The 19230-nt window shown below is 43.0% G+C and overlaps 2 protein-coding genes across 3 annotated transcripts in view; both read left to right on the forward strand.

Moving 5' to 3' along the window:
- The window catches only part of LOC122204271 (60S ribosomal protein L6-like), a 738693-nt gene that overhangs the window by 478303 nt on the left and 241160 nt on the right, over positions 1-19230 (forward strand). The window lies entirely within an intron of this gene.
- The window catches only part of TRAFD1 (TRAF-type zinc finger domain containing 1), a 27872-nt gene continuing 24251 nt past the window's right edge, over positions 15610-19230 (forward strand). Inside the window, exons 1-2 of one of the 2 annotated variants that reach the window (XM_042911739.1) lie at positions 15610-16020; positions 18402-18467. In XM_042911739.1, coding sequence (XP_042767673.1) covers positions 15668-16020; positions 18402-18467 — 419 coding nt within the window. In that variant the 5' untranslated portion in view covers positions 15610-15667. The remainder of the gene's footprint in view (positions 16021-18401; positions 18468-19230) is intronic. The other variant, XM_042911738.1, reaches the window with a different exon arrangement.

Here is a 19230-nt window from a genome sequence, read left to right on the forward strand (position 1 = left end):
GCACACGAATGCCAAATTGCCCAGCCCAGTTTCCAAATTCGGAAAGAATGGATCTCATTTTGTTTTTTTACATTTATATATTTTTTAGATGGATTTCATTTTAATTTTTTTTTTCAGGTAAGCTCTATAACCAATTTGAGGCATGAATTCACAACTCTGAGATCAAGAGTCATATGCTCTCCCAACTGAGCCAGCCAGGTGCTCATTTTAATTACTCTTTTAATAAAACAAAGCAAATATGAATATATGAATGTGAACTTTTTGTGAGCTATCTCTATCATTTTTATACCAATTTTATTGAAATATGACTTACATACCATAAAGTTCACCCGTTTTAAGTGCACAATTCAATGATTTTTAGTACATTTACAGAGTTGTGGAACCATTCCAATAATCAGATTTTAGAACATTTCCATCACCCTAATAATATCCTTCTATAAACTATATTTTTTAATTTAAAAAAATGTTCAAATGTTTCAAGATCTGTGAGAGTACCCGTGTATACATATTACACAGTTCTAACAAACATTAACATTTTGCAAGCATAGAGATTTGATATTGTACATACAATTCTTTACCTCTCCCCTCCCTACTTCTCCAGAGATAACCACTATTATGCTATTGGCAGGCATTTTTCCTTCCATGTTTTAATATTTTTATTGTATATGTATATATGCATGAACAATATATGATAGTTTTGCTTTCTTTAAAAATTCCATGTTATCATACTATTCATCTGCTTCTGTAAGTTGTTCTTTTCACCTAACATTGGAATCAGTATTCCCTAATAGCACCTCGCAAAGGTTGTACCAGTTTATATTCCCACAACCAGTATGTAGAAATGCCAATTTCCCTTGCCACACAGTGTGCTCTCAAACTTTTGTATCTTTGACAATCTCACAGTGAAAAATGATATCTCAGTGTAATTCTAACTCATGTTTCTCAGGTTATGAATGATATTTAGCATATTTTCATCTGTTTGAGACCAATTGGTAATGCATTTTCTTTTATCAACCTGGTCATGTCCTGTTTCCATTTTTTTCAGAGTGTTAGTCTTTTGTTATTAATTTATAGTCACCCTTTATATATTAAGGAAATTAGCCTTATGCCATAAACAGGTGTTTCACATATTTTTTCCAGTGTATTGTTTGCTTTTTCATTTGGGGGACATGGTTGTTTTATAGTGAAGAAATGTTTTATTTTTTGTAGCATTTCCCCACTCCACTATTATTTTAAAATTCCTTTGTTAGTTCTCCTGGTATTTTTATGGTTTTGTTTTTAAAATTTAAGTCCTTGGTCAATGTGGACTTTATTTCAGCATGAATAATGACGCAGGGTTCCAGTCTTGTTTTATCTTTTCCAGTTGCTCCAAACCTCATTTATTGAATAATCCATCTTTTTCCCAAAGCACACAATGCCATCTTTATCATGTATTAAATTTCCATATGCACTTCTGTCTAGTCATGGAACAGTTTACAGGCTCCCTTCAAGGGCAGGTCAAAGCTGGGGGCCACAAAGAAGGAATTTGCCAAGCTCGCTGGATTCTGTGTTCTAAATCTGGACTTGCTCTATTCAGCCTCTGAGTTGCTGAACTCTGGGGAGAGCCTTGTTAGCTGCATTTGGCTGCTTGGATGCCAAAAAGTTGGCCCTTGATTTAAAATGAAGGAGCCTCTGGGAAAAAAAAAAAAAAAAATTAAGGAGCCTCTAGGAAATAATGCAATTTCCTGCTGTGTGGTCAATTTTCTGGTAAGATAAAGCATAAGAGATAATAGAGTAAAACCAGTCAGGAAATTCACTGACTGATTCTAAAATTTTTTTAACGTTTATTTTTGAGAGAGAAAGAGAGAGACAGCGCAAGCAGGGGAGGGGCAGAGAGAGAGGGAGACACACAATCCAAAGCAGGCTCCAGGCTCTAAGCTGTCAGCACAGACCCCGATGTGGGGCTCAAACTCACAAACCATGAGATCATGACCCGAGCTGAAGTCGGGCACTTAACCCAATGAGCCACCCAGGCACCCCTAATTCTAAAATTTGTATGCAGATGCAAATGACCTAAAATAGCCAAGATAATCTTGAAAAAGAGGAACACAGGAGGAGGATTTAAAAAAATTTTTTTAATGTTTATTTTTGAGAGAGAGACAGAGACAGAGCAGGAGCAGAGGAAGGGCAGAGAGAGACGGAGGGACACACAGACTTTGAAGCAGGCTGTAGGCTCTGAGCTGTCAGCACAGAGCCTGACACAGGACTCGAACTCATGAACCGTGAGATCATGACCTGAGCTGAAGTTGGACGCTTGACCAACTGAGCCACCCAGGCGCCCCAGGAGGAGGATTTTATATTACCAGATTTCAAGACTTATGTTAAAGCTATAATCATTAAGGTAGTGCGATATTGGCTTAAGATAGACAAACAGATTAGTAGAACAAAGAGTCCAGAAATAGATTCCTACATGGATGGTCACTGGATTTATGACAAAGGCCCAAGTAAAATTTAATAGAAAAAAAATCTTCACCTCAAAACAAACAAAAAAACTCTTTACCCCTACCTCATGCCGTTCACAAATATTAATTCAAGATGGGTCGTAGACCTAAATGTAAAAGGTAAAACAACAGGGCTTCTAGAAGAAAACAGGAAAATATCTTTGTGGTGAGGGAGGCAAGGATTTCTTAAATTGGCATAAAAAGCATTAGTCATAATAGGTAATTCTTGCCTTTATTCAACATTTACTGAGTGCCTACTGTGTGCCCCACCCTATGCTAGGTGCCAGCTATGCCCATGAAAAAAAAAAACGTCTGGGGCGCCTGGGTGGCTCAGTCGGTTAAGCGGCCGACTTCGGCTCAGGTCATGATCTCGAGGTCCATGAGTTCAAGCCCCGCGTCGGGCTCTGTGCTGACAGCTCAGAGCCTGGAGCCTGTTTCAGATTCTGGGTCTCCCTCTCTCTGACCCTCCCCCATTCACGCTGTGTCTCTCTCTGTCTCAAAAATAAATAAACGTTAAAAAAAAAATTTTTTTTTAAGAAAAAAAAAAAAAGTCTGCCCAGTCTTCCAGGAACTGGTTCAGTACTGTTACAGAACCAGGCTGGAACACTGGCAGAAAAAACGAATGACATTCAGAGATCTTGGTGGATTGGAGATTTATTTAACACCAGTGGGCTCAGAGGAGACTGTTTCTCCAAAGATCTGAGCCCCGAATGCAAGTGGGAAGGGTAATTTATAGTTGTCAGCTTCCACATCCATGGTGGGTTTTCGCGCACATGGCAAACAGGGCAGGAAGAACCCGGAAAAGGGGTCTCTAAGCTAGAGACCAGAGCTTGTTTTAGTCCCATCAGCCATCCTTGGTGCGGTACTTTATTCATTTCTCCAACAGTACAATGGGACAGACAGGTGTCTGCTTGGACAACAATATTGCAGCTTTCCAGGGGTTCTGGGATAATCACAGGAAGCAATAGGAACCAGAGGAGAGGCACCTTACACAGAGTTCTGGAAAGATTTCTAGGAATATGTGACATTAAAACTAAGCCTTGAAGGATGAGGGAAATCAGATGGGTTGTAGCAGAAAGAAACAGTATTTGAGAAGTCCTAGTGGGGCAAGGGTGGGCAGGTGAAACTCAAGATACTCAGTTTGGTGGGAGCAGGTGGATGGGACTGGATATAGTTTCAAGAATATGTCTGTGTTATTGATTTTCCTTTAATTGATCGCTTAAGCCAGAGGGTTCTCTAACTTCATTGAGCATAAGAATCACCCACAAACTTCTAAAATGAATATTCGGGGACCCCACCACAGAAATTTGTATCTAATAGGTGGGGAGTGGGCCTGGGCACCTGCATTTTTACAAGCATTTTCCCTGCCCCAAAGGATGCTAATCCTGCCAGCCCTCAAACAACCCTCTGAAAAATACAATTTAAACATTAATGTTTTTCCCTCTAGGAAATGAGAAGTACTTTCCTAGGCAGCATCAGGGTGAGAGAACTGAGAGGTTTTCTGGAAAAGCAGACCACAACGCAAGTGATCCTAAGATGTCTCCTCCTCTCAACACTAGAAGGGCACTGTGCAAGCATCTAAGGGATGAGGAAGCCATCAGGCAAAGGGAGCAGCAGCTTCTGGGAATTCTGCCTAGTAAACCAGGCACTCGAAAATTTCCCAGCATGCTCTGAGAACTCAGGTACAATCTCCATTCTTCTTATGCATATGTATGAGTACCCAGTTGTCAGCTGAGTTTCCTAGCCACGCCCTTCCCCCCACCCCACCCCTACTTCAGAATTGACAAAATAATGTAAACATTCTGGGGCCTGGCACCTTGATGAGGAAATTGGTTTTTAGCAGTGATTTCACAAGTATTCCTCTAGCAGTAGATGAATATACTTGTGACCATGGGCAAAGTAGCAAACAAAGTGGATGTTTAAAGCCCTCCCTGAAAGTCCTACCTCCATCAACAGGGTAAATATGTGTGATGAGTGCCCTTCCTGGGGCAGATACTGTGGGTTGCCTCCCTAATTCCACCCCCTTACCCACAAGTAGAGGCCCTATTTCCTCTTTCCAGCTTATCAATTGTCTAAGCCCCTCTTGGTAACCATCAAGTGACAGGCTAATGACATCTCCTGGGGTCACTAAGAAATATAAGAAGATAGAATCCCAAGACTTGCAGGTGGAAAAAAAAAAAAATGAAACAAAGTGTAAATACTTGAAAATCAACTCTCAAGAACTGGAAATATTTATAGGCACATACGTGGCTGGAACTTTTTTTTAATGTTTATTTATTTTGAGAGAGAGAGAGAGAGAGACCATGCGAGAGAGTGTGCTGAAGCAGGGGAGGAGCAGAGAGAAACGCAAGAAGCCCCCAGGCTGTCAGCCCAGGCGCAGAGCTCAATGTGTGAGATCACGACCTGAGGCAAAAATCAAGAGTTGGATGCTTAACCACCCAGGTGCCCCCAGTGACTGGAACTTTTTTTTTTTAATGTTTGTTTACTTTTGAGAGAGAGAGAGAGAAAGGCAGAGACAGAGCATGAGCAGGGGAGGGGCAGAGAGAGAGAGAGAGGGAGACAGAATCGGAAGCAGACTCCAGGCTCTGAGCTGTCAGCACAGAGCCAGGTGCAGGGCTCGAACTCATGAGCCGAAAGATCATGATCTGAGCCAAAGTCAGACACTTAACTGACTGAGCCACCCAGGCGCCCCTGGCTGGAGCTTTTAATAAGCAAAAGCTAGGGGTGCCTGGCTGGCTCAGTCAGTAGAGCATGTGACTCTCGATCTTGGGGTTGTGAGTTCGAGCTCCATGTTGGGTATAGAGATTACTTAAAAATAAGGGGTGCCTGGGTGGCTCAATTGGTTGTATGTGTGACTCTTGATTTCTGCTCAGGTCTTGATCTCACTCTTCTTGGATTCAAGCCCTTTGTCCAGCTCTGCACTGGTAACACAGAGCCTACTTGAGATTCTCTATCTCCCTCTCTCTCTGCCCCTCCCTTGCTCTCTCTCAAAATAAATGAACATAAAAAAAAACTAAAATAAATAAATAAATAAAATCTTTAATGAGAAAAAGCTAAATAAATGCATATTACACAACTCAGCCTAGTAATTCCATTCTTGGCTGTACACCTAATGGAAATAAGCGGTGAAGCACCTGGCTGGCTCAGTCGGTAGAGCATGCAACTCTTAATCTCAGAGTCGTGAGTTCAAGCCCCACATCAGGCATGGAGCCTAGTTAAAATTGAAAAAAGAAATGAATGTCGTATATTTTTTGTAATGTTTATTTATTTTTGAGAGAGAGAGAGAGAGAGAGAGAGCCTGAAGGAGAGGGGCAGACAGAGAGGGGGACAGAGGATCCCAAGCAGGCTCTGTTCTGACAGCAAAAAGCCTGGAGCCTGCTTTGATTTCTCTGTATCCCTCTCTTTCTGCCCCTCCCCTGCTCATGCTCTGTCTCTCTCTCTCTCTCTCTCTTTCTCTCTCTCTCAAAAATAAACATTTAGGGGCACCTGGGTGGTTCAGTTGGTTGAGCGTCCAACTTTAGCTCAGGTCATGATCTCACGGTTTGTGAGTTCAAGCCCCGTGTCGGGCTCTGTGCTGTCAGCTCGGAGCCTGGAACCTGCTTCAGATTCTGTGTCTCCTTCTCTCTCTGCCCCTCCCCCACTTGTGCTCTGTCTCTCTGTCTCTCAAAAATAAATAAATGTTAAAAATAAATAAATAAAAAACATCTAAAAAAAGAGTAGGGGTGCCTGGGTGGCCCAGTCGGTTAAGCGTCTGACTTCAGCTCAGCTCATGATTTCGCAGTTTGTGACTTCGAGCCCGGTGTTGGGCTCTGTGCTGACAGCTCGGAGCCTGGAGCCCGCTTCAGATTGTGTCTCCCTCTCTCTCTCTGCCCCTCCCCTGCTCACGCTCTGTTTCTCTTTCAAAAGTAAATAAACATTTAAAAAAAATTAAAAGGTGAAAAAATAAAAAAGTAGAATGAGTTAATAGATTGTAATATATACTATAAATAATATACTATATACTGTCATATACTATAATTAATAAATTGTGGAATGCTATACAGCAATGAAAATGAACACTCTAAGGCTACATGTAAGAACATGGGTGAATACAACAATCAAAATATTGCATGAAAGAAGTCAGGCAGAAAAGAGTGGATAGTGGTCATTCTATTTACATGATGTTCAGGAACAGGCAAAAACTATTCATAAATAGTAGAAGTCAGAAGACTGGTTACCCAGTGGATGTGAACAGATAGGGATGCACTGGTGCTAGAAATCTTCTATTTCTTGATCTGGGTGGTAGTAGCATGGGGATACACATATGTAAAAATTCACTGTGCAAACACCACTCCCAGGTGGAATTTCTCCTAGGAAAATGAAAATATTTGTCCACACAAAAATTTGTATGCAAATATTCACAGCAGCATTATGAATAAAAGACAAAAAGTAGAAACAACCCTTAATTAGTTTGCTAGAGCTACCATAACAAAGTACTACAGACCAGTCAGCCTAAACAACAGAAACTGATGTTCTCACAGTTCTGGAGGGAAAGTCTGAGATCAAGGTCTCAGCCGAATTGGTATCCTCTGAGGCCTATCTCATTGGCTTGTAGATGGCTGTCTTCTCCCTGTATCTTGACATGGTCTTCTTTCAGTGTGTCTGTGTCCTAATTTCCTCTTGTTCTGAAGACACATTGACAGCAGTCACATTGGATGACCCTACTGTCATCATTTTACTCAATTACCTCCTTGGAGATGCTATCTTCAAATACAATCACATTCTGAGGTACTAGGGGATTAGGACTTAAACATAGGAACTTTTGAAGGACACACTGATGAACAGATAAATAAAATCTGGTCATATCCACTACAATGGAGTATCATTCAGCTGTAAAAAGAAATGAAGGACTGATCCATGCTACAACATGGGTGAACCTTGAAAACGTATCATGCTAAGTGAAAGAAGCCAGACACAAAAGTGTACATATTATATAATTCCATTCATGTGAAATGTCCGGGATAGGCAAATCTGGGAGGACACAAAGGAGATTAGTGGTCACCAGGTCAGGAGCCAAGATAAGGGAAAAATAGGGGTGACTATTCACAATCCCCAAAGGTTGTTTGGGGATGGCAAAAATATTCTAGAATTAATGGGCACCTGGCTGGCTCAGTCAGTAGAGCATGAGATTCTTGATGTCAGGGTTGTAAATTTGAGTCTCACAGTGGGTGAGGAGATTACTTAAAAATAAAATCTGGGGCGCCTGGGTGGCTCAGTCGGTTGAGCATCCGACTTCAGCTCAGGTCACGATCTCATGGTCTGTGAGTTCGAGCCCCACGTCGGGCTCTGGGCTGACGGCTCAGAGCCTGGAGCCTGCTTCAGATTCTGTGTCTCCCTCTCTCTCTGCCCCTCCTCCGTTCATGCTCTGTCTCTCTCTGTCTCAAAAATAAATAAATGTTAAAAAAAAAATTTTTTTTAAATAAAAATAAAAATAAAATAAAATAAAATCTTATGAGAGTACCTGCCTGGCTCAATTGGTAGAGTATGTGATTCTTGATCTCAGGGTTGTGAGTTTAAGCTCCGTGTTGGGCATGGAGCCTACTTTAAAATAAAATCTTTAAAAAAAAATTCTGGTGCGCCTGGGTGGCTGTCATTTGATTGTCCAACTCTTGATTTGAGCTCAAATCATGATCTCCTGATTCGTGAGTTTGAGCCTGTGCTGACAGTGCAGAGACTGCTTGAGATTCTCTCTTTCTCTGCCCCCCCCTCAAAAATAAATAAACATTTTTGAAAAAAAAACGTATTCTAGAATTAGATTTTGGTCATGATTGTACAACTTCGTGAATATGCTAAAAACCACAAAACACTTTAAATGGGTGAATTGTATGATACATGAACTATATCTCAATAAAGCTATTATAAGTCATACATTTCATGGTACACTTAAGATTTATGCACTTTATTGTGTTTGATGATAGCCTAATACACAGTAGAACAAGACAATAGTAGTCCCTTCCTCCAGAGGTATTTGAGAAGATGAGTGGAGAGGGAGAAGGTGTTGGGGATGGTGTTTGCTGAGATGCCAGGGAGCCAGGGACTCACTCCCTGCCAAGTTGCCCCTTGCTGCATCCATAACAGTGACAGGAAGATCCAGCAAGGAGGGGGGGGTTGGCCAGTGACCTAAAAGACAGATGGAGCTGGAGGACAGCTGAGCAAGGTGCAAAGAAGGCTGGGATGCTCCAAAAGAGAGAAATGGAATTCAATTAAACGAAAACATGTTTTGTTTTGGCCCAAACTAACTTTTAATGTTTATCATGAAGCGGCCCACAAAGAAAACCATCAGGACTCCAAACTAGAGATAACCATCAGAAACACCTTGATGTAATTCCACAAGTATGAATTAATTGCCTTCTATGTGTCAGAGACTGTGCTGGGCACCAGGCCAGGAATATGTGACTCCAGGCACTGCTGAGAAGCAAACATGGGAGGAAGGAAAGAGGTTGGCTACTGGAGACACAAGGAAAAGCTGCATTCGGTTGGGGAAAATCCCTAGACGGGGCAGGGGTTGTGGCTGAGGGAGCAGAGGACTGTGGGGAATCAAGGGGGCCCAGGACAGGGGCTGTGGGGAAATGTTGGGGATAGGGTCCCTTCAGGCTTCTCCGACTAGGTAGGTGACAGCTTTGGCCAGAAGAGAGGGATTCCCTGCCCCCATCCTGGCTGGGACCTGAGTTTGGCGGAGCTGGGAAGGATAAGGCAACACCTATCCCCAGGGCTCTATTAAAATTCCGCTACCGCTGGAGAAACAGCACTGAAGGGAGCTGCATCTAATCCTCTTTTCCCAATAGTCTCCTAGTAAAACAGGAGCCAGGTCTTCCTCAGATCTCATCTAAATCCTTTCTACTGCCGCTGTAATCACCACAATCCTGCCTGCCTCTTTGGGTCAGAAATAAAATGTTGGTAAACTGTTTTGTTTTGTTTTTTTTTTCCCTGCTGGATATAGGCAAGAAAAAATAAGACACCCCCAGGGAGTTAAGGCAAGTTTCAGCTTGTCATTCTTACTTTATCCTGCCCTGGGTGATGTTGTCTCCCACTGTAGAGCCTGAATTCAGAAGAATGTCTGGATTTCCTAAGCAAGGGAAGGAAGTTTTTCCCAGGAGACAGGACCACTATTCTTCTGTTTATTTATTGAAAATGTATTTATACCAAGTTGGCAAGTATGTGGAACGACTACAGTGCTCATACACTGCTGGTGGGAATGTTAAATGGTATAATCGCTTTGGAAAACAGTTGGGCAGTTTCTTGTAAAATTGAAACATAGACTTACCATGTGATCCAGCAGTTCCACTCCTAAGTATTTATCCAAAAGAAATAAAAACATGCCCTGCCAACAGACTTGTACAGAATGTTCATAGCAGCTTATCCATATTAGCCAAAAGCTGGAATCAACTCTACTGTCCATCAACACAAATTATGGTATATCCATGTGATAGAATGCTTCTAGGCAATAAAAGGAAATGAGTTACTGATGTGATCAACAGTGTGGATGAACCTCAAAAACATGCTGAGTGAAAGAAACCTAGGGGCACCTGGGTGGCTTAGTTGGTTAGGCACCTGCCTTTTGTTGATTTCTTCTCAGGACATGATCTCACAGTTTGTGAGATTGAGCCCCGTATAGGGCCCCGTGCTGACAGCCTGGAGTCTGTTGGAATTCTCTCCCTCTTTCCTTCTCTTTCTGCCCCTCCCTTCCTTGTGCATGCTCTCTCTCTCTCTCTCTCAAAATAAATAAACTTTAAAAAAAAAAAAAAAGAAAGGGGCACTTGGGTGGCTCAGTCGGTTAAGCGTCCAACTTCGGCTCAGGTCATGATCTCACAGTTCATGAGTTCAAGCCTGGTGTCAGCCTCTGTGCTGACAACTTGGAGCCTGAAGCCTGCTTCAGATTCTGTGTCTCCTTCTCTCTCTGCCCCTCCCCTGCTTACACTCTGTCTCTCTTTCTCTCTGAAAAATAAATAAACATTAAAAAAGAAAAACATGCCATAGATCATTCAATAAGGCATACAAAGCAGTCATCAAGTCTGAAAATCTGGCTTATGTCTCTCCCATCAATACATTGTATGCAAGCCAGGAGCACAGAAAGAGATATGGATTCATTTTTTCCCCCTGCTTTCAAAAATAAACCACTTGCAAAATTATTTAATGGAAAGAGGTCAAAGTCCTTGTAAGCCCAACCTTTTAGAGTCCATCACTGGGAATGGATTATTCCTCCAATTTATTTCTAAGCCTATTCTAACATACTACTAGTTTAATTTACTAATATTGTTAATATTGTATTTACAAGTATAGAATCCTACTAATTTGGTTTTCAACTTTCTTTTCATAAAAGAAAATATTTTGCATTATCTTTCCATACTTGATTGTTTTTACTTTTTGTATGGATGGTTCCACTGAAGTATAATTTATTTAATTGGTCTCCTTTTGAGGGACCATTTGTCACTATTTTTCATTCCTGAAAACATTAATAGGCATCCCTGTAATTACATAGCATGAGTATTTCTACATATAAGTTGGCTTCCTATAAGTTTCTTGGTTAAATTGCTTGGTCAAAAGGATAATAGTGTTTTTTTTTTTTAAGTTTATTTATTTATTTATTTTGAGAGAGAGAGAGAACACACACAAGTGGGGAAGGGGCAGAGAGAGAGAGGGAGAGAGGGAGAGAGAGAATCCCAAGCAGGGTCTGTCCCACCGGTGCAGAGCTTGATGTGGGGTTGGAACTCATGAACCTTGAGAAAAGGCCTAATACTTTTAAGGAGGGGAAAAATTACTCCCCTTCTTTTGCTGTGGCCACAGGATCTGTGGATGGGAGAAGGAAATATATTCGCAGAGATTCAGGTTTTTATAATGCTTTTTTTTTTAGACAAGATTATCAATTACAAGACACAAAACTCTGTGATTTATTGAAAATGTTAAATCCTATTTTGTTTACAGGATTGCTGGAAAGTGTTGTTATAAATTTTTTCTAACATTTATTTTTGAGGGCGGGGGCAGAGAGAGAGGGAGACACAGAACCTGAAGGAGGCTCCTGGCTCTGAGCTGTCAGCACAGAGCCTGACATAGGGCTTGAACTCATTTGGGGCTGGAACTCACGAACCGTGAGATCATGACCGGCGCTGAAGTCAGATGCTTAATCAACTGAGCCACCCAGGCGCCCCTGGAGAGTGTTGTTATAAATTGAATAACATTTTGTGGGGCAGTTTGAGATAGGAATCACTACTATAACATTCTTTCTATGGAAAAATCTGTTTCAAAGTTCAGAGGAAACCTATTTACAAATAACCTAAGTTCACTGCAGGCAGAGACTGCACCTAATTAGTTGCTGTGACTCAAAGACTCTCTGAACACCCACTGTAGGTTGGGTGGTCTTATACCTAACCGGGCTTCTCTCCTAAAGCATGTGTTCTGTTGTCAGTCTCAGCTGGGTGTACTTATTCAATTCTGATGCTAACCTTCTGGAGTTCAGACTCAGCTACACAGGTTTAAGGGCTCCGTTCCTGTGATATGGTGATATAATAAGAAACAAGTGTTTGGTCTTTGCCCTAGTTCCTGGCCCAAGAGCTTCTAAAACTTTGAAATTCCCTGAGAAATTTGTCTTTTGTTGTTCAGTATAAGTAAGCTCCTTTCAACCATAGGAGAGTTTATGCTCCTGAGGTGACTCTTGGTGAGCTCCTAGGCGACTTCAGGATGGGAGCTAGTTGCCAGGACAACTAACATTGTGAATATAGAGTTGGAAATTTCAGTCCCACACCACTCCTCCACTCTTGCCTCTGGGAAAGGAAAAGGGCCGGAGGTTGAGTTAATCACCAATGGCCAATGGTTTAATCCATCATGCCTATGTAATGGAACCTTCATAAAAACGCTAAACTATGGAGTTTGGAGAGCCTCTGGTTTGGTAAATGCATCCATCTGCCAGGAGGGTGGCACACCTTAACTCTACTAACACAGAAGCTCCTATGGTCAGGACCCATCCAGACCTTGCCCTGCTATTATCTATACCTTTTATAATATCCTTTACAACTAACTACTAAATGTAAGTACAGTGTTTCCCTGAGTTCTGTGGGCCATTATAGAACCCGAGGAGAGGGTTGCGGGAACCTCTGATTTATAACAAGTTGGTCAGAAGCACAGGTAACAACATGAACTTGGGACTGGCATCTGAAGTGAGTTGTGTGTGCGTGTGTGTGTGTGTGTGTGGCGGGGGATCTTGTGGGTCTGAGCCCTTAACTTGTAAGATCTGATGCGAACTCCAGGTATTTAGGGTCAGAATTGAATTAAACTGTAGGATACCCAGCTGAAGTCTGGAGGGTTGAAGGATTGGTTGTTGATGTGAGAAAAAAATCTACACATTTGTTGCCAGAACTTAATTGCTGTGAGTGAAAAACAGATCTTAGTGGTCCCAACAAGACTGCCCTCATTGCAATCGCCAGCCACACTTTAGGGGTCCCCAGGCCAACTGAAGTTCTGACTAACTGGCTGTAAATTCGGGGTTTTTCATGACTCCCTTAGATTTGACAATTCACTAGAATGACCCACAGAACTCAGAAAACCATTGGCCATTGGTGATTAACTCAACCTCCGGCCCTTTTCCTTTCCCCAGAGGCAAGAGTGGAGGAGTGGTGTGGGACTGAAATTTTTCCAACTCTCTATTCACAATGTTAGTTGTCCTGGCAACTAGCTCCCATCCTGAAGTCACCTAGGGGCTCACCAAGAGTCACCTCATGAGCATAAACTCTCCTATGGTTGAAAGGAGCTTATACTGAACAACAAAAGACAATTTTCTCATGGAATTTCAAAGTTTTAGAAGCTCTTGGGCCAGGATACAGATCAGAAACAGCCAAATGAAGAGACACATCAGGTTCATTCTAGGGAACAATGCAAAGCTTCTGTGCCTTCTTCCTGTGGAGTAAGGATGTATCTCCTGGTACATCAGTATGTTCACCAACCAAGAAGCTCCCTCGAGCCTAGATGTCCAGAGCTTTTGTTGGGGTTTTATTACCATAGGCAGGATTGATTAAATCATTGGTCAGGTGATTAATTAAACTCAATATCCAGAGCCCTCCCCTCCTCAGAAGTGTAAAGGTCCCATCTTCTGATCAAGTGCCTGGGTCTTTCTGGTGACCAGCCCACCATTCTGAAGCTACATAGGGGCACACCTTGAGTCACTACTACCAGAACAAAGACACTCTTGTCACTCAGCAAATCCCATTCTTTTGAAGCTCTGGGCCAGGAGCCAGTGACAAAAACTACATCCATCCTTTTTAATGTTTATTTATTTTTGAGACAGGGAGAGACAGAGCATGAACAGGGGAGGGTCAGAGAGAGGGAGACACAGAATATGAAGCAGGCTCCAGGCTCTGAGCTGTCAGCACAGAGCCGGACGCGGGGCTAGAACTCACGGACCGCAAGATCATGACCTGAGCCAAAGTCGGCCGCCCAACCGACTGAGCCACCCAGGCGCCCCATATCCATCCTTTTTAAAACTTAGGGGCATCTGGGTGGCTCAGTCAGTTAAGCATCTGACTTCGGCTCAGGTCATGATCTGGTCAGGTCCACGAGTTCAAGCCCCACATGGGGGCTCTGTGCTGACAGCTCAGAGCCTAGAGCCTGCTTTGGATTCTGTGTCTCCCTCTCTCTCTACCCCTCCCCACTTGTGCTCTCTCTCCCTCAAAAATAAACAAATATTAAAAAAATTAATTATTTATTCGAATTATTTGTACACGCATATATATTGATTTACAAATATATACAATTTGTTGTTGGCAGATACATTCTTTCAGGTGCCGCAGTGTGTATCATACTCTTTGTCATTGCCACTGGGCCTGTCTCCAGGATAAGCTCTGGGAAGGCAGAAGCTCATCCTGTTGTTTGCCACTGAAGCTCTAGAATCTTATTTGGGGCCTGTCACATAGGGTACACTCTATACATTTGCTGAGCAAATCAATGAGGCTGGCACTGAGGTAGTTTTAGACTTCAGATATTGCTTATGCTGTATTAAAAAATGACATTTCACAGCCAAAATGTCTATCAGTAGAGAAGTAGTTGAATATATCAGGGTTTGTTCATACAATGGAGTTACCATCAAAAAAGATTCAAGCTGCTCTAGGTAGATGTGCTAATAATGGATAGATCTCTAAGACATTATATAGTATTACAAACAAAAGTTAAGGTGCAGAACAATATTGAGTGGTATGTTCTCTTTAACATATACTACAAAGTGTTTAAGTCTTAAGCATTCAGCTTAGTGGCTATTTTCCAATACATCTGTATTTACCACTTTGAAGATTGAGATCTAGAACATTTCCAGGACTTGGAAATCTTTCTCAGATTCCCCTGCAGTCCATACCCTTCAGATAGAACCATTATTCTGACTTCTCTCACTTTAGATTAATTTTGCCTGTTTTTGAACTTTATATCTTTGGAATCACACATAACACACTGCCTATTTAAACTAAATATTCTATCCTGTTACAAATAAATAATGCTTTGTAACTTGCTTTTCCTACATAGCACGATATCACGAACATTTTGCAATTAAAATTTGCAATAAAGGGCCGCCTGGGTGGCTCAGTTGGTTAAGCATCTGACTTCAGCTCAGGTCATGAACTCGCGGTTTGGTGGGTTCCAGCCCTGCATCGGGCTCTGTGCTGACAACTCAGAGCCTGGAGCCTGCTTTGGATTCTGTGTCCCCTTCTTCCTCTCTGTTCCTCCCCTGCTGTCTCTGACTCTCTCTCTCTCTCTCTCTCTCTCTCTCTCAAAAATAAATAAAAATTTAAAACATTTAAAAAATCTGCAGTAAAAATCATGGTTTTAAATTGCATTGTGGATAGTATATTCTTGGTTATATTTAAATATTTATCCTTTTTCTTTTCTTTTCTTTTTTTTTTTTTTTTTTATTCATGAGGGAAGAGGACTTCAGAGTATCCATACAGGCAGCAGGTGAGAAACTAGGGAGTCAAACCTGTGACTCAGATGCTCCCTCTTCCACTGCAAAATGCTAAGTGTTCAAATACGTATAGAGCCTTGCAGAGGTCTTGCACAGGGCATTATAATAGCAACAAGAATGACTAATAAGTATTAATGGCTCATGACAAGAGAACAAATGCTATTAATTATCCTAATATTTTAGGCGTATTGGTAATGTTTGTGCAGTATTATTCATGCAAATATTATTAGCCTGTGTCAGGGCAGTCGTTGGGCCCGCAGAACCAGGGTCACAGCTCAGAGCTCAGCTGCTCATCCCAGATGTGCAGGGGCTGGGACTTGCAGGGATTCACCCCGGTGGAGCTCTGAGGCGCCAATGGGCGCGTAGGAGGCGGAGCCCTGGGAGCGACAGCGGTGCCACCCAATGGACCGACAGCTGGGGCCGTCTGTGGCCAATGGGCGCGCTCCTCCGCGAGGTCGGAAGTGGTGAGGCAGCTCCGGGGGCCGTTGTTCAGTGCAGGGGCCGAGAGAGGCGGCTCTGTGCGTCCGTGACTAGCGGGTCCGCTGCAAGTCCTTGCTCTCGTCTCGGGTGAGTGTAGCGGTGGCCCGCGCCTTGGGAGGCCCCTGTGGCCCCCGGTTAGGGAGGAGGCCGGCATCCTGACGGCGGGGTGTGTGGGCGAGGGGACCGTGGGCCCCGGGGGTCGCGGCCGTAAGGAGAAAGACGGCCATGCCGCCGCGTCTCCTCAGGCCAGTGGGGGAGGCCGCGCGCTGTCCTCAGGGAACCGGAGCCTAGACAGCCCCCGGCGGCGCCGCCCCTCGGAGGCCTGGGCCCGGGCGTCTGGGAAGTGGGCGTCGTCCGGAGCGCCACTGTGGGCACCGCGCCCCGGGCGGAGCCGCGAGTGTATGTGCAGGGCGGGGGGGGCGGGGGGGGCGGGGGGTCGCGTTAGCCTAGTTGCCGGCTCCAGTCCCCCCTCCGACCAACCGTGCGGCGGCTGTCTCCCCTCACTTCTGCTTTCGCGGGCTCCGAAATGGGATAATGACTTTCACCTCCTGGGGCTGTGGTCTGAAGGAGAAGATAACGTGCAGAGCGTTTAGGATCATCAGAGGCACAGTAAATGTTAACCGCTGTTATTTGCGAAGCTGATGCCCTCTCCATGCCCCATCCCCGAACTCCCGGGCCTCCCCGGGTGAAGGGGCGGTTGGAAACCGCCTCCTGGGTCTGGACTCCGAGGGGGCAGCTGCCCCCCCCCCCCCCCCCCCAATGCCTAAGAAGGGGCTCCTTGTAAGGTCGAGGACTTGCCCTAGCAGAGCACTTCCGTGCATTCGCTCATCTACTCCGTGCAACGACCCTTTGAAGTATTGTCAGTTGTCTGCCTGAGGAATTTGAGGCCCAGGAAGGTTAAGTCCCGTGTCTCCTGAAGGTCAGGACCGGAGCTCGACCCTCAGGGGGGCCCCGCTCTGAGCCCTGCACGCCACCCCCATTCTCCTGGCCGACAGAGGGCACTTTCCGCATCCGAGGCTCTGGTCTTGGTTTAGTTTCTAGAGGACAGTCAGACCGCCCTTAGAGAAGTATCTCGTCTTTACGCTTTGGGACCGTGATTTATTGTCACAGATAGGTGCTTCCCATCCCTCCTTTACATTTCCTATCAGAGCGGTTAGCTTGACTCATGTGACTCCCTAATTTAAAACCCATCCGTGGTTTACCTTTGGGCTTGGAATATAATCCAGTACCCCTTCTGCTCTGTCTGATAAGGCCTTGAACCAGTCCCCTTTTTCATTATGCTCTTCCAGATCTCCCTTTACTTTCTCTTTCATTGCCTTTTAGGCCCTCTGCCCCATTGGGTTTTTCCCCCACGCCCATCCTCTTACTTCCTTTTCACACTTCCGGTCTTGGTTTAAATGTCATCTTCTCAGAAAGTTCTCTCATCACCCTTATCCAAAGTAGACTCCCTTCATCTCCGTTTGTCTGCTACCTGCTTTTCCATAGAAATGCTCGATGTCTATCCGTTTCTTTACTTTTTCTCCATTACTAAGTCGATCTGTTAGATCAGACAGTATATTTCTTGAATTTGTAAAGTGTTCTTAGTGCCTGGGCCCAGTGCGTGGCACACGGCGTCTCAGTGTGTTGAATGAGTATGTGCTTTGAAAAGTGAGTTCTTTTAGAACCGTCAGATCCATCAAAGAAAGAGCCCTTTCGGGGCAGTGTTTAAGACCATTTTTGTGTCACTGTAAATCTGAAGTAAATAGTGATAAAAAAAAAATTGCCAGCACTTTGCTCTCTGTGCTGACATCTTGTTTAAAAAGAAGGAAAAACTTTACAGTGCACAAACCCAGCAGACATTCTCAGCTAAGGATCGAAGTTAACATCATCTATAATAATAAGATTGTTGACGTCATGGGCCTTCTGATATAATGCACTGACAATGAGCGCGACATCAGTTCTGTGGTATTCTTGCTAAAGATGTGTTAGCCATGAGAAAACGTCAAACAAACTGAAGGGAATTCTACAAAATACCTAGCCAGGACACTTAACAAAGTTCTGAAAGATGAAAAACTAAATATCGTAGATCAAAGGAGATTAAGGAGAAATAACTGTATGCCCTATGTGACCCTGGATTGGATCTTGAACAAGAAAAAGGGAATTAGTGGGATGATTCATGAATATGATCTATAGGTTTATTAATATTGTGTTAGTTTCCTGCACTTGATCATTTTACTGTGGTTGTTTAAAATGTATTGGGTGAAGGGTATACAGGAGGTTTTTTGGTGCTGTTTTTGCAAGTCAAATTATTTTACAATGAAAATTAAAAAATAAAAAGGTAAAATCCAAGGGTATGAGCTATTAAATAAAATGCTTTAATGTACTGGTTTTGGTAACATTTTTCTGGGTACTTGTGTTTTGCTTTTGTGTTTTGCATGTCATCCTAAAAGCAGAAACGAAATTGAAAGTTTACACTTCTTCCTTTATAGTTTTCAGGAAGAGCTAAAGATGGCTGAATTTCTAGATGACCAGGACACTCAACTGTGTGACAACTGGTAAGAGATTAAATCTAGGAAATGTTATTGGAATGAGAACAAACTTGCTTCTGTAAAGGGTTGGTTTAGTTTATTTATTGGCAGGTTAAAATTGAGACCACATATGTTGTGGAAATATATGGGACTAAAGCCTTTTTAACAATTTTATATAACATTGTTTTATTAATTTGAGAAGGTGGTGGGTTCAGATAGTGTAGAGAAATGACTATAGAGTGATGTGATGCAGCTGGGAGTCTGCAGCTCTGGTGCCTACCTTTAGTTAATGACTTGACAAATGACCGCACTGTTTTTGGAGCTTCGCTTTTCTGATGTACAAATCAGCAAATTTATTTTTTGTCTTTCTGAAAAACATCAGACTTTTAAATTTTTATTTTTTTAAATTTATTTTTATTTTTTTAGGTAGGCACTGCCCTACTTAACTCACAACCTTTAGACCTGAGATCGAGAGTCCCATGCTCTACCGACTAAGCCAGCCAGGCGCCCCTCATACATTTTTAAAAAGATACTAAAAATATAATGCAATGTCTGGAGTAGATGAGTGTTTTTCAAATGCGTTGCAAAGATTTCCCTGTGTGGCTACAGTGGCTGTCTTGGGGATGATTGGGAAGAGGTTTAGTGAGCTTGGCTCTACATCTAACAGTGAGAGCAGTTCAACCAGAGCCACTCAACTTTTTAGAAAGGATTTTGCCAAAGGAATGTTCCCCCACTTAAAAAAAAAAAAAAAAAAAGTCTGGGTAAAGTCTTCGGCAGTCCAGCTTAATCA

This window comes from Panthera leo, chromosome D3 (assembly GCF_018350215.1).
Source record: "Panthera leo isolate Ple1 chromosome D3, P.leo_Ple1_pat1.1, whole genome shotgun sequence".
Classification (NCBI taxonomy): domain Eukaryota; kingdom Metazoa; phylum Chordata; class Mammalia; order Carnivora; family Felidae; genus Panthera; species Panthera leo.